General features: G+C 42.8%; 2 protein-coding genes across 2 annotated transcripts in view; one reads left to right on the plus strand and one right to left on the minus strand.

Annotated features, from left to right (window-relative positions):
• Window positions 1–864: 864 nt before the first annotated feature.
• TMED10 (transmembrane p24 trafficking protein 10) overlaps window positions 865–14,430 on the plus strand; it is a 45,648-nt gene continuing 32,082 nt past the window's right edge. Inside the window, exon 1 of the mRNA XM_079914656.1 lies at window positions 865–2,008. Within this exon, the coding sequence (XP_079770782.1) occupies window positions 1,784–2,008 (225 nt within the window). The 5' untranslated portion in view covers window positions 865–1,783. The remainder of the gene's footprint in view (window positions 2,009–14,430) is intronic.
• LOC307182147 (aurora kinase B-like) lies at window positions 8,961–10,510 on the minus strand. The gene is given in 3 exon segments (XM_079913346.1): window positions 8,961–9,604; window positions 9,839–9,876; window positions 9,879–10,510. Coding segments are annotated over 3 exon segments (963 nt in total). The 5' UTR covers window positions 10,264–10,510; the 3' UTR covers window positions 8,961–9,064.

A 14,430-nucleotide genomic window follows, 5' to 3' on the forward strand; every position in this document is an offset into this window, starting at 1 on the left:
CTGATGGTCAGCAGAGCCTCAGGACTGAGAGTAAACAATGAATTAGATAACGGCTTGGTTCTGATTCCCTGCACTGGCAGGGAAAAGGCCAGTGCAGCTTATCAGGATGTAGTGAGTAGATGAACAATCATATCTTAGATCAGGGATAAAATAATCAAACTAAATGTTCCTAAGTAGACACCTCATAAGGTAATTATTATATGACATTTGTCAAATTTTAAAATGCTTTACAGCTCCTTTATGTTTGTTCTTGTTTTGTTTGTGGGACTTCAGTTCCAGGAAAAGACTGAAAGAAGTTATAAATACAGAACAATTATTTCATTTACTAAGAACAGACAGTCCATCTTCTGGGTATTTCTGTAGATGCTCAATAAACATGAATCGAAGTAGATAATTCTAAACATAGGCTGTGGAGTACTCCTTTTTTATCTTCCTATTTTCTTCAGCCCTGAATATTTGATAGCATCCCCATAATGGTTTGTTAAATCAATAAACATGTCAGTATGCATGCATGCTATAGTGTCTGGCACACAGTAGGTAGTCAGTAAATATGTGTTAAATGAAAGCATGAATGATTACCATGTAAATTTTCTTACTATAGACTAGCCAATTTGATCCCTAAAGTAATTTAAACATTTAAAACACACCAATACTTGCTTTCCCTGCATAACGTTTATCTGGTAAACTGCATTAGGTTCATCTCCCACAGTGGGCTAAAACAAGGTTTTATTCAATTTAAATACAGAATCCAAATTTAGCTTGAATAGTACCTAGCAGAGTAGGTGCTCAATGTTTGCTAACTAAGATGCATATTCAGAAATCTGTTATTCCAGGGGGGCTTCCCTGGTGGCGCAGTGGTTGAGAACCTGCCTGCCAATGCAGGGAACCCTGGTCTGGTTCGAGCCCTGGTCTGGGAAGATCCCACATGCCGCGGAGCAACTGGGCCCGTGAGCCACAACTACTGAGCCTGCGCGTCTGGAGCCTGTGCTCCGCAACAAGAGAGGCCGCGACAGTGAAAGGCCCGCGCACCGCGATGAAGAGTGGCCCCCGCTCGCCGCAACTAGAGAAAGCCCTCGCACAGAAACGACGACCCAACACAGCCAAAAATAAATAAATAAATTTATTTTAAAAAAAAGAAAAGAAATCAGTTATTCCAGCCCAAACACCCGGCTCAGGAGCATGAACTGGACACCTCCAGCTCACATTCACCAGGTGACCTCTACCCCTTCTCTGAGGTTCTGGCCCCCGCTCGCCTAATAGCCAAATTAGAATCTTTTCTCAGCCTCTCGAAGTCTTCCTCTCAAGTGCTCAATGTCCCAGATGTCACCAAAGCGCTGGGACAACGCACCCTCTGCCCCACGTCCGGTGCGCCTGGGAGGTTGGTGGGCGGGCCCAGCGATGGGCTTTGTGGCTGTTTCCTATTGGGGCTTGGTTGCTATGGTATCACCGACCTTAAAACTCGCGGGCGCTACTTCCGGATGTTCGAGGAGAATTGCTTCCTGGGCTGCCCGTACTTGCTATGGTCGACTGGGCGGTCACAGAGCTTAAAAAAATGAAACTTTTTCCGGAAGCTTCTAGAAAACCTCATTTAACCAGTTTAATTTGAAGGCATTACGTGGTATCATACGCCTTCTTCCCTTTAAAAAGATTCACTATACATTTTTCATCTATTTGCCAGCCTCCAAAATGGCGCCGACGGCGTTACAAGGTCAGAGGTGAGCTACGTGATCCCTCCCGGTTCCGGCGCGATAGAGGCCCAGGGTGGTGAACAGTCTCCGGCACGATGTCTGGTTTCTCTGGCCCACAGGCCCAGCGTGGCCCTTGCCCGTTAGCGTTGCTGCTTTTACTCCTGCTTGGCCCCACCTCGGTCCTCGCCATCTCCTTCCATCTGCCTGTTAACTCCCGCAAGTGCCTCCGCGAAGAGATCCACAAGGACCTGCTGGTGACGGGCGCGTACGAGATCACCGACCAGTCTGGGGGCGCCGGCGGCCTACGCACCCATCTTAAGGTGAGGTACTGGGTGGGGCGGGGAGAGAAGACTGAAAGCGTCAGCGAGGTAGCTGAGGACCCGAGAGTCCGGCGGGCGGAGGCCTGGAGGGCGGTCTGGCCTCCCGGAGCGCGGTCTGGCCTCCCGGAGCGCTAAAGGGCGAGCTGTCGAGACCGCCCCCTCACCCCGCTTGTTGGCTGTCGCGGGGCGGGGCTGGGCGCCAAAGCTGGGAGCCCATTGAAGGGCCGCCCGGCCTTGGCGGATGTGGTGACAGCTGAGCGGCGACGGCCTTGACTTTGGGTCCTTGTCACGGTCCTATACCTGTTTTGGTCTTAGGTACCTTGAACTGTAACTAGGGTCTCCAAAGAAGTCTTTGGATGCTGATTATGTGTAGGGACCGGCATCTTAAGACACATGGATGCCTGCAGGAAAACGACGGAAGCACTGAAGCTTACTGTGAATAACAAAAAGCTGTTATTTCTTGAGCATCAGCTGTGTGTCAGGTCCTGTGCGACTGTACACATATTACCATTTAGTTCATACACTACCCTACGAAGTAGATACTGTTAGCCTCATTTTACACACGAGGAGACTGAGGCTCATAGAGGTAATAGAACATATTGGTGTCAGAGCTGGAATTGATTCTTAGTTTGGGAGTTAAGTAAGGTGACAGAAAAGTGCTGCAATCTTATTCTCTTTTTGTTTTTTATTTGTAATTCCTGTGATTGATTAAAGTCGATTACTGGTCACAAAACGGTTTCAGTCTCTAGTCCTTTCCTTTTTGGTACCCCAGAGTCTGGACTTGGCCAAGTTTTCAGTAAATTTCAGTGATACTCTTGGATGGTGACAACTACTACTATAGTGCCGTTTGGTCCCATATTACATTTAGGATGACCGGGCCTGATCTTTGAAACGTTAATATAATTTGATATGTGTCAAGATTCGATTGTATTTTAGGTAATTTTATTCATTCACTATAAGCACGTGGTTTTTGTTTTTAACAGAATGGGTCTTGAACTAAACAGGAAGAAACATTTTTACATTTTAATAGAGCTTCAGGTATAATAAGACCATAGTTTATTTTTAAGGTATTGGAACCCAGTAGTGGTAACAGATGCAGTTTATATAAACTTTATTTGAGAGATATAAACTATTTTCAGTGCTGTTGCACCATGAGCCAGCCTTTTGCTATTCTCTTCAGATACCAAACACCTTTGGCCAAGAAAGAGATGATGGCATAATTTTATATGCTTAGATACAACATTTTGGGGGTCGTGCTTCTGGCTCTTCAAAGGATGTGTAGTGCATAGAATCAGAGAATTTGAGCAATGAGAGTTTACTCTCATCTTTAGTGTTGCCCCCTCTGATTTGTACTTATGTTTTAAAACCCTCCCGTGGCTGACTATTCTTCATCTGGTAAAATGTAAATTTCCCAGCGTACTCTGTAGCGTTCTTCATGACCTGTTCCTGAAGCTTTGTATGCTTTGTCACTCCTCACTTTGCATTTTACATATGAACCTCCCTGAACGGTACCCTAAACTCACTTATTTTCATCTTATATTGTAATTACTTATATTTATATCTTGTCTTCCTCATATTTATATCTTGTCTTCCTCATTAGACTGTTAGTATCCTGAGGGCAGGAATTATTTTCATGTTTGTATTTTTCAGAATGTCAGGCATACTTGCTTCTAGTAAGCACTGAATACAGAAAGCATATAGTGTAGCATAGTCTTATGGGAATTACATCTGTATCCAAGGCTGCTGAAGGGACCTTGACAGCAGGACTCTGCATCTACGCACTAGCATTTTACCATCACACAGTTGCTCTCCCCATGTCTGCTCTGTTCTCTTGCCACTAGCCAGCTTAATCGGACTACTCCTGGGGTCCTTAACCTAAACGCCAAGTAGGTGATGTAAATGAATGAATTGGGCCAGCTATAAGAAAAACAGTGGTGATGTTAAATGGGAGATAATTGGGAGTAGTGGAAAGTGTCAGTTTGAAGTAGCCAGTACTCATCTCTTGATGAGGGCCTGTTGCCACATCTGATTTTTCAAATGAAGTCAGAAATCCAGATTTTTATGTGAAAGCTCCTGATTTTAAAATGTCACCAACTAATTCAAATCAATTTTGGCATTTGTTTATTTTCAGTTTTATAGAGAAGAGTGCAGTCAGTCCAGTGTGTACACATTACCCAGATTCAACAGTTATCAGGTTTTTGTCACACTTGTTTCATCTTAACTATTTCTCCCTTCTCATTTTATGCTGAACTGTTTTAAAGTAAATCCTAGATATCTGGTATTTCAGTCCTTCATACTTCAGGATGAATCTCTTAAAAATTATGAACTTAATCACAATGTTATGTGACTATAATATACCTCGCAAAGGTAACAATAATTCCATAATACCATCTAATAATACCCAATTCATATTCAAATTTCTCCACTTGTCTCAAAAGTATCTATTTAAAATTAATTTGTTGTATCACTCAAGTCTCTTTAATCTATAGCAGTCCACTCTCCCTCCCCGCCCCCGCCTTTTTTATATGCTTGAAATTGTTGGAGTCAGAGGTCCTTAAATCACGTCCTACATTTTGGATTTGTCTCTGCTTCCTTGAGGTGTCATTTAACGAGTTCTTTCCCCCATATTTCTTGTAAAAGGGATCAGCTGTAAAGATGTAACTAGATTCAGGTTTATCTTTTGGTGAGGTTACTTTAAGGGTGGTATTGTGTACCTCATGTGGCATCACGGCAGAGCACACGGTACTTTTTGTGCCCCTTAGTGCTGCGAAGATAGATCAGTGGGTTCAGTTGGGTGTATTAGTGTCCAACTGCTGCTATAACAAATTACCATGAACTTAGTGGCTCACAACACACATTTATCTTACAGTTCTAGAGGTCAGAAGTCCTAAAATCAAGGTGTCAGCAGGACTGTGTTCCTTCTGAAGGTTCTAGGGGAGAATCCATTTACTTGCCTTTTCCAACTTCTAGAGACCACCTGCATTCTTTGGCTGGTGACCCCTTCCTCCGTCTTGAAAGCCAGCAGCATAGTATCTCCAAAACTTTCTCTTCCTTTCTCCCACCCAAACCTGTCTCCCTCCTCAGCTTCCATCATCTCATCTACTCTGACTCTGCTGCTTCCCTCTTTCCCTTATAATGACCCTTAATTTAATCCACATCTGCAAAACCCCTTTTGCCACGTAGGGTAACATATTCACAGGTCTGGAAATTAGGCTATGGACATCGCTTGGGGGGTGGGGACATTATCCTGCCTACCAAGATGGTAACAGCCCGAAGCCTCCAATGTAAAACTTCCAATTAATCTTTCGCTTAGGAAGCCATTGATGACTTATGTAAATTACTTGTTTCATTAAGGTTGTGAAATGATGATTTTCTAATTGTTGTTCCTTTCATATTTATTAGCTGGAATTATTAAAGAATTCATCACTTGAGGCCATTTGGTTACCCTAAAATTTATAATTCAGGAAGGAAAGTCGGGGTAAGTGCAGAGTTTATTCCTTCTTATTGACAGTTTTCAGAGTAAGGAAGTTGCCCGTGTCATTTCCAGTGTAGTCTGAAGAAGGTTGTTTTAAGTATTATACTGAGATCATTTTTTATTGTTGTTTATTTCAATTTTTGGAGTCATTGTTTTAGTCATTTGCATTCGTTCTCTATGCTCACTTGTCTCTTCGGCTCCTGTATCCTTTTAACACAATCCTATTAGACTTTGATAGCTGCCCTGTTGTGTGGAACAACTAGGTGCCGAAGGCTCATCTTTTGTATGTCAAACCCCTGACCTGGATGCAGCTATTCCTCCAAGAAATTGTGGTCCCTTTTTGTGAGAAATGGTATTTTAGAGACCGTTAAGTTGGGTGTCATTTTTAACAGTTTAATATATTGTGCAGGCCACAGACCTATCTGTGGTTTGATCCCACTCCTTAGCATAGTTTGCAACTTTTTCATAGCCTCTGTCCACTTAGTTCTGCTTTGTCTTAAATTTTGACCACTCGTGGCCCAGACTCTGCCTCAAGGATTCTCTCTATGCATCATTTCAGCTTCTGAGTTGTGACTCCAGAGTGCAAGGATCTCATTGGTTCAGCTCCTTTTTTATATCTAAGTCTCTGAACAGCCTGTTGCTTATCTCCTCTTTGGTCATATATCCACCCCTGGTTTAAGCAGCTGTGGTTTGGGTTGAGGTTTGGAGAACTGGACACTTTCTGAAGTGCAAAACTTGGCCAACTGGGCTTGGCATTTAGTTATTGCTCTAATTGAGGCAGTCTCTCTTAGAAGGATCTTTGTGAGTGTAGTGCCTTGATAGACCTGTCTCGTTCATCATCTTCCTATCAAGGAGCACCTTAATGTCCAGTGAATACATCAGTGTTATCATGTATCACACTGTGTTGTAGTTTTGTATTTACCCATCTCCTCAGGTAGACTTTAAGCTCCTTGAGCAGAGGCTGTGTCTCAATCATCACTGAAATGCCTGTGTCTAATACAGTGCCTGGTACATAGTAGGACTTCAACTTAAGGAATGAATGAACAAATGAATTGACACTGTCCTAGCCTCATCTCTGATCTTTACCTCTTCCTTCCTCTTCACCTCTCTCCTCCTGCCTCTAGCTGTTCTGAATACCTTGCAGTTCTTTGAACACAGTGTTCTCTTAACCTGGACCAGTCTTTGCCTGTACACCCCTCTTGTGTGCTTCCATTACATCCTGTTTGTCACAGCTTACTTTGTGAACTCCTTGCTGTCTTATTCATCTTTGTGTCTTCGGTTTAATATACTACGTAGGCATTGTTGTACAACTGAGTTAAATATCTTAGTCTTATTGAGCCTGCATCTGGAGTCAGACAGATTTGGGTTCAGATCCCATCAGCTCCACCATTTAAAGGGTGTATGGTCTTAGGGGAATTACTTAACCTTTCTCTTTGGGTCTCTTATATGTAAGATGGGGATGATAGACTTCATAGAATTGTTAGAAGGGCTAATGGAGGTGGTTTCTTTAATTGTTCAGGGCCCATTGTGGTGGGCCATAGATGTTGGTACTCTTCTTTCCTGTCTAGTGAATGAAAATTGAATTGCTTATCTGACTCCCCCACCCTATGTCATTGCAGTGACCAGATAAAGAATATTTTAATGAGAGGAATTCTGAGTTTTTGTGATTCTCGCATTCATTCAATAAATATTTATTTAATACTTAGTATATGCCATACATAGCTGGGGTTATAGCAATGAATTGCAGACAAGGTCCTTGAGCTCTAGTGGAGAACAAAGACAAAATACAAGTTAAAAAAAATACACACAATGTCAGGTAGTGATAAGTACTATAATGAAAAATCAAGCAGTAGGTGGTAAGGCGTGATTAATGGGGTAAAGTATTTGAGTGGCCAGCGAAGGCCTTTCTGAATAGAGAGAGAAATGGATTGAAATGATGGGTGGGACTCTTTCCGCAAAGATTTCTCCTTCAGGCCCATGTTGGGATGTGTTTTGTGTTAAGATTTCCAATTGAGGTTATCCCTTCCCTACTCATTTCATAAAATGAGGCTAAACCAGGCTAAATAGTTTCAGATTTAAAGACTGCTGCACAGAATTGAAGCAGGAAGTACCAACTCATCATTCATAGTGAATGTAGTTTCCTCGTTACTTCAGGTCCATAATAAAAGCCCGTTGTAGGGACTCAGAATCTGTGAATTGAAAACCACATTTTCATAAAGACTAGATGATACCATAATAATTTAATAGATTCCAGTACCATTTATTATTTAGAATGCTTGTTAATGGTGAAAATTGGAGGATGAATTAATTTTAGGGGATGAGATGAGTTAGTTATTGCCTAAGGGTGATTTATGTTTTGGAAATACAGAAAGAGAGAAAGCAATTGTGAGGAGATGTCATAATCATCACTGGAAAGGAAAGAAAAGCCTACTGGTAATTTAGATCACTTATACTTTTTTTAACCTCTTCCAAATAATCTTATTGGTCTAAGGTTTATTTTCATTGTCATTCTTCAAGAGTGCTGTTGCTATTAGTAATTCATTTTGCTAAATGAGATTATCTTTTATTTGGATATTACACTCAGTTATGGTCCCTGTGTTTCCCAACTAGCTTACAGATGAGAAAGCCAAACAAGATCATTTGGAGAGTTCAGCCTTGAGTCGTACACTTATCACAATTTAAGCATAAAAATTATCAAGAAGGATCTTGGCAGTTGGGAAACCATTGGCTTATAACATTTTTTCACACTAAAAGCTGTATGAAAAGAGTGTTTGTGTGTGTGTATGCTATAGCTTTTTATTAAATATAAATTTATTTACTTATTTTTGGCTGCACTGGGTCTTTGTTGCTGCACGCGGGCTTTCTTTAGTTGCGGCGAGCGGGCTTCTCATTGTGGTAGCTTCTCTTGTTGTGGAGCACGGCCTCTAGGCACGTGGGCTTCAGTAGTTGTGGCACACGGGCTCAGTAGTTATGGCTTGTGGGCTCTAGAGCGCAGGTTCAGTAGTTGTGGTGCACAGGCTTTGTTGTTCTGTGGCATGTGGGATATTCCCGGACCAGGGATTGAACCCATGTCCCCTGTATTGGCAGGTGGATTCTTAACCACTGCACCACCAGGGAAGTCCCTATGCTATAGCTTTAATTGATTTTATTTGGAACAGTTACACTTCAGCTCATGATTACTGTTGTCTGTACTGAGGGCTGATCTTTTTCTGTTAGGAAAAATATGTCTTTTTCAAATTTACATTTGATGTGACTGTTGTCCAGTGGGTTAGAAACAGGTCAATAAATAGATGGTTTAGTACAGAAGGCTAATTGGTACATTAAAATTTAATAATATTAAAATCTAGTTTATTTTTGTATTATATACAGATTTCTAGCTTTAAATTAAAACCTGACTGTGTTTCCTTCTCCATAAAAGTTAAACAATATGTTACTTTATTTATTTATTTAGTACAAAAAGCTTCAGCGTTTATTAAATAAAGAGGAGGTAGAAGATAGATGTGGGAACAGGCCAGGATCCCCTCCTCCTAACTACACATATGCAGACATACAGACACAACTGAGAAAATGACAGGGACAATTCACGGGACAGACTGAAGGGCAGAGGGAAACAGCACCCTCCGAGAGTGGGCCCGGACCCAAAGGTGGGCTGAGGCCTGGGCCAGCGATCGGCGTTCTGAGGGTTTATGCTTGAGCAGCTTGTAGATGAGCTCCTGGGCTCCTGCAGGCATGGAAGGGGGGAACCTCAGGTCCACCTTGACGATGCACCGATGCATCTCGTTGTGGGAAGCACTCTCGAAGGGGGGGTTTCCCACCAGCAGCTCATAGCAGAACACTCTGATGCACCACAGATCCACCTTTTCATTGTGCATGCGCCCCTCAGTCATCTCTGGGGGCATGTAGTCCAGAGTGCCACACATTGTCTTCCTCCTTAAGGAGGGGGCGTGCACAGACCAGCCGAAGTCGGCAACCTTCGGCTCTCCATGGAGCCCCAAGAGCAGATTCTGTGGCTTTATGTCTCTGTGAATCACCTTCTCCCTGTGGCAGTATATCAGAGCATCTGCCAGCTCCTCCATGGTCGTGGCTGTACACTGCTCAAAAGTGCAGCTCTGGGGGCTTCCCTGGTGGTGCAGTGGTTGGGAGTCCTGCCAATGCAGGAGACGCGGGTTCGTGCCCCGGTCTGGGAGGATCCCACATGCCGCGGAGCGGCTGGGCTCGTGAGCCATGGCCGCTGAGCCTGCGCGTCCGGAGCCTATGCTCCGCAACGGGAGAGGCCACAACAGTGAGAGGCCCGCATACCGCAAAAGAAAAAAAAAAAAGTGCAGCTCTTCTGCATGTTCTTGTAGAGCTCCCACCGGGAGGGCATACTCCAGAATCAAGGAGATCCTTGCCAGTCATAGAAGTAGCTGTAGAGACGCAAGATGTTGGGGTGCTGCAGTTGGGCCTCCCTGCGTAGCTGGTGCTCCACACCCTCCTTCTGTACCTGAGACTTGAAGAGGACTTGGAGCGCCACGATGAAATGGCTTTTCTTCTCCCAAGCCCAGTACACATTTCCAAACTTGCCTTTGCCCAGAGGACTCCCAGTCTCAAAGTCGTCAATTGGGAAGGAACGCATTGAGAAGCGTGGGGTCCCACTGCTGTTCTCCACCACCTTCTGGACAGGGGCACCTGTGGGCTGGGCGTTGGAGCGGCTCATGAGGACAAGTGCAGATGGGGTTACAGGCTCCTTCCGGAGGACTCTCTGAGGCCAGACTGAGCTATCTGCTGGCCGTAGGGCCATGCATAGACAGTCTCCTTATGGATCCTTAGAGGGAAAAGGGGAGGGAACTGGAGCCCATGGCACAGCCCACGCCCCTGGCCACTGGCAAACTGGCAAATGACTGAACCTGCCTCTGTTACTTCATTTAAATTTCTCTTGTTCAACAGTTGTCCCCAGCCTTCTCTCTTTTCAACTGGTCTAGAGAAGGGGGCTGCTTAGAATTTGAAATTGCTATACATATCTTTATGATGACTTCTGAAGACTGAGCCTAGTTTCTAGGAAAAGGGAACAGATTTATAAAGGTAATCTAGTGAGGTGCAGTGACTTCTGTGTTGTTTCTTGTGTGAATTGCTAACTGGTGGTTGATCCTGAGCCATGGCCCCCAAATGCATATGCAGCCTGGCATCCTGGACAGTAGAGCCCTCTGTGAAATCAGCCAGCTGGCCACAGACCAGAATTCGGGCTCTGAAACAAGCCTCCGACTTGAGGGAGATTGATGTCATCTGCTTTATTCTGTGCCCCCAACCTCATTGTTCAACACAACGTGTGGGAAATCAAGGGACTAGTTGTTAAGAAAGAACAAGGCTTTGTTTGTGCCTGGAAGGGTCACGCTGGAGGTTTTACCGTAAATAACTTTGGAACAGTATGAAAAAAAACATTTGATCTGGCTTCACCCCCGCAACAGTATTGTTAGGGCAGCAACTGGTCTTTCCTTCTCATTCCCCTCCCTTCCTCCCTCTCTTTCTCCAGCTCTCTCCCCCCGCCCACCCCCGCAACCCCCCAGTTCCCACCCCCCAGTCAAGTATGACGTATTGCCTATGTTGAGTTAATGTCGTAAATGCTAATAGAAGCAGGAGGAGAGCATCTATCCTTTATCATACCAGTACCTGGAAATCTTCCATGTCTAGTTTTCAGTACTTCTGTAAGCCTTCTTAAACTACTTCTGTGCTGTGCTCTGCCATTGCTGAATTGTGTTGGAAATTTGAAAGAATTTAGTGTTGCTAAATGCTGCTTATGGCCTTTCTAAGTTTGACTTTGTTCTGGGTAAAATCTAGATGTGATCCTTTGATTTCAGGGGTGCTGTTGGTAGACTTGGTACTTGCTCTTGTTTGAAAGATCAGAGTAAATTTGTTTTCTGCCCATTAAATATAGCTTCTGGGCTGACAGAGTCGTCCATGTTCTTAGTGTGTAGTACTTGTGGTAGTCTCTTGCAAGTATTTCTGATGCTATTTTTCTAGTGTAAAACTACAGCATCTTCAGTGATTTGGTGTTCTTTCTGATTGGACCCCACAGTTTAAGATTCACCGTGAACTATTACCAAATGAAGCATATAGACCCACAACCCCTGATCATTATATATGCACCCACAGTCCTCTCTTCTCCTCTCCCCACACTTAATGTTATTGGGTCCTTCATGTAGTTTATTACTTATTGGGTAAAACACTTGCAGGAATTGCTGAAGTCATCTGGTATTTCTTTCTATCCCCTGTTAGCAGCTAAAATGATTCATTGAATACCTGCTTTGTTAGGCATTTTGCATTTCTTCAGTTTCTAAATCTTACTGCTGCTTCCTTAAGGTTTACCTGTCTGTCTTTTCCTGTCTCCAACCATTTAGGCCCTAGTCACCCCTGGGTTTAGTCGATGCAGACTACTTTATCTAGTTTGCCATCTATTAGCACTTTTAGATTGAAAGTATGGTTAGTGACCTAATTGTTTGTGGAGTTCTGAGTTATCACTGACAAGCAGTTACCATAATAGCAAAAATGCTCACAGTAACAACAACAATGCTAATAATTACACTTATTGAGTGCTTGCCAGCTGCCAAACACTGTTCTAGGCACTTTACCTTTATTAAATTTAATTTTCACAATAACCTTGTAAAGTACATACTCTTGTTCTTATTTTACATATGAGGCACAGAGAGGTTAAGGAACATATCCAAGGCCTTACAGCTAGTAAGTGGCCCAACTGTGATTTGAACACCAACCTGAGGCCTGACTCTAGAACCTTCAGCCTAACTACTATGCTGTACTATCTCTCAAAAGGAGAAAAGGGTAGGTGTTTCTGTTTTGGTTCATTTTTGTTCAATGTATAGGGCTTCTCCAAGGGACTTGGCTGTTTCTGAATTCCTGAGTTAGTCATTCAGGAGTTACAAGGTTTATGGTTAGCCTTAAAATAATATGTGCACATTGTATACTCAGTATTATACCCCAGATTGGTCATAAACCTGAGGAAGACAGAGTGTAGGAGCCTGTGTGAAGGAAATTACATCTTCAGAGTTTCACTAAAGCTGCAAGCTGATTGACCTCTGCTGCTATGGTAGCACACCCAGAAAGACGTGGATTTCGCTTTTGGTTTTTAACATATTCTTGGACTGGTGGGATATGGAGCTGATTCAGCAAATGAAAGCAATGTGTGACCTGTGACATTAGAAATACACAGACTTGCCACCTCCCCCGTAGATCATATGTCATTTTATAAGGGTAGGTATAGACTTGTCCAAATTAACTATTTGTATTTACAACATAAAAAGTATATGAAAATGTTTATTTACTTGCTTGGCTTTGATTATAAATTTCTTGAGAATCTGGAGGTGTATGTGTATATGTGTGTGTGTGCGTGTGCGTGTGTGTGTGTGTGTGTATGTATATGTATGTGTTTGACTTTATCTTTCTGAATAGTATTTTTTTACATAAGCTTTTTATCTTAGAACAGTTTTAGATTTACAGAAGAACAGTGAAGATAATACAGTTCCCATATACCCCACAGCCAGTTTCCCCTATTGTTAATATCTTATGTTAGTGTGATACATTTTGTCTGTCACAATGAACAAGTATTTATACATTATTATTAACTAAAGTCTATACTTTATTCAGATTCCCTTAGTTTTTACCTAATGTCCTTTTTTCCTGTCCCAGGATCCCATCCTGGATATATTACATTTAGTCATATTTCTTTGGGCTCCTCTAGATTATGACAGTTTCTCAGATATTCCTTGTTTTTGACAGCCGTTTGAGTTTTGAGGAGTACTGGTCAAGTATTTTGTAGGATACCCCTGTATTGGGATTCGTCTGATGTTTTCCTCATGATGAAACTGGAATTAAGGGTTTTGGGGAGGAAGACCACAAAGGTAAAGGGTCATTTTCATCATATCATGCCAAGGGAGCATATTGTCAGCATGAATTATCACTGTTATATTGACCTTGATCATCTGGCAGAGGTAGTGTTTGTCAGGTTTGTCCACTGTAAAGTTACCCTCCCCCCCCTTTCTATGCTGTGCTCTTTGGAAGGAAGTCACTATGTGCAGCCCACACTTGAGTGGGGAGTATGCTTGACCTCCTTGAGGGTGCTTTTTCTAAAATTTCATAAGTTATCTGTGAGTATTCTGCATGGGAGATTTTCTTCTTCTCTCCCAGCTTGTTTGTTTGTTTGCTTGTTTAATCATTTATATCATTATGGATTCCTGGGTATTTATATATTGAATTACAATCCAATACTGCTTTATTTTGTTGCTCAAATTGTTACAGCTTTGGCTGTTGGGAGCTCTTTCATTTGGCTCCTGTGTCCCTTTGACAAACCCCTGTTGTTTTTTGTCTTGTTTTGTTTTCCAGCGCTTCTTTACTTTCTGGCACTACAAGATGCCCCAGGCTCATCTTGTGTATTTCTTGTCCCAGTCCTGGGGTCAGCCATTTCTCCAAGGAGCCCTGGTTCCCTTTTATTGGAGAATGGTATTAGAAACCAATATCTGGATGGGTAGTATTATTTTTAAGGTATCTTTTCCTGACACTTTTTTTTTTTTTCAAACACACTTGTGGTAGCAGCAAGTGGCCAAAAGTAGTCCCAGCCTTCTTGCAACTTTAGAGTAAGGCTGAGAATTCCCTGAGCAGCAAGAGGAGCTAGGATGGGGAGAGAAGTGGTGCTAAAGAGCAGAGGCCCGCGGTTCGCGAGTGTTCATCCAGTTCCTTCAGGTCCCACCTCTGCGTTATTAGGTCAGGCAGATTGTTATGGAGGGTCACTAAAAGCATCCATGTGAATTGTATTTCTATCTTTAGCAAGGCTGTGGTTGAAAGTGGAGAGTCTAATATTGGTCACAGTCCTTTCACAAGAACCTTCCTGATAAACTGTTCTTGTTTAGTTCCAGGAAAATTATCTCTGAAGATAAATTTGTGAGCTTTCATCAGGAAACAA

Source organism: Stenella coeruleoalba (assembly GCF_951394435.1).
Source record: "Stenella coeruleoalba genome assembly, chromosome: 2".
In the NCBI taxonomy this organism is placed as follows: Eukaryota; Metazoa; Chordata; class Mammalia; order Artiodactyla; family Delphinidae; genus Stenella; species Stenella coeruleoalba.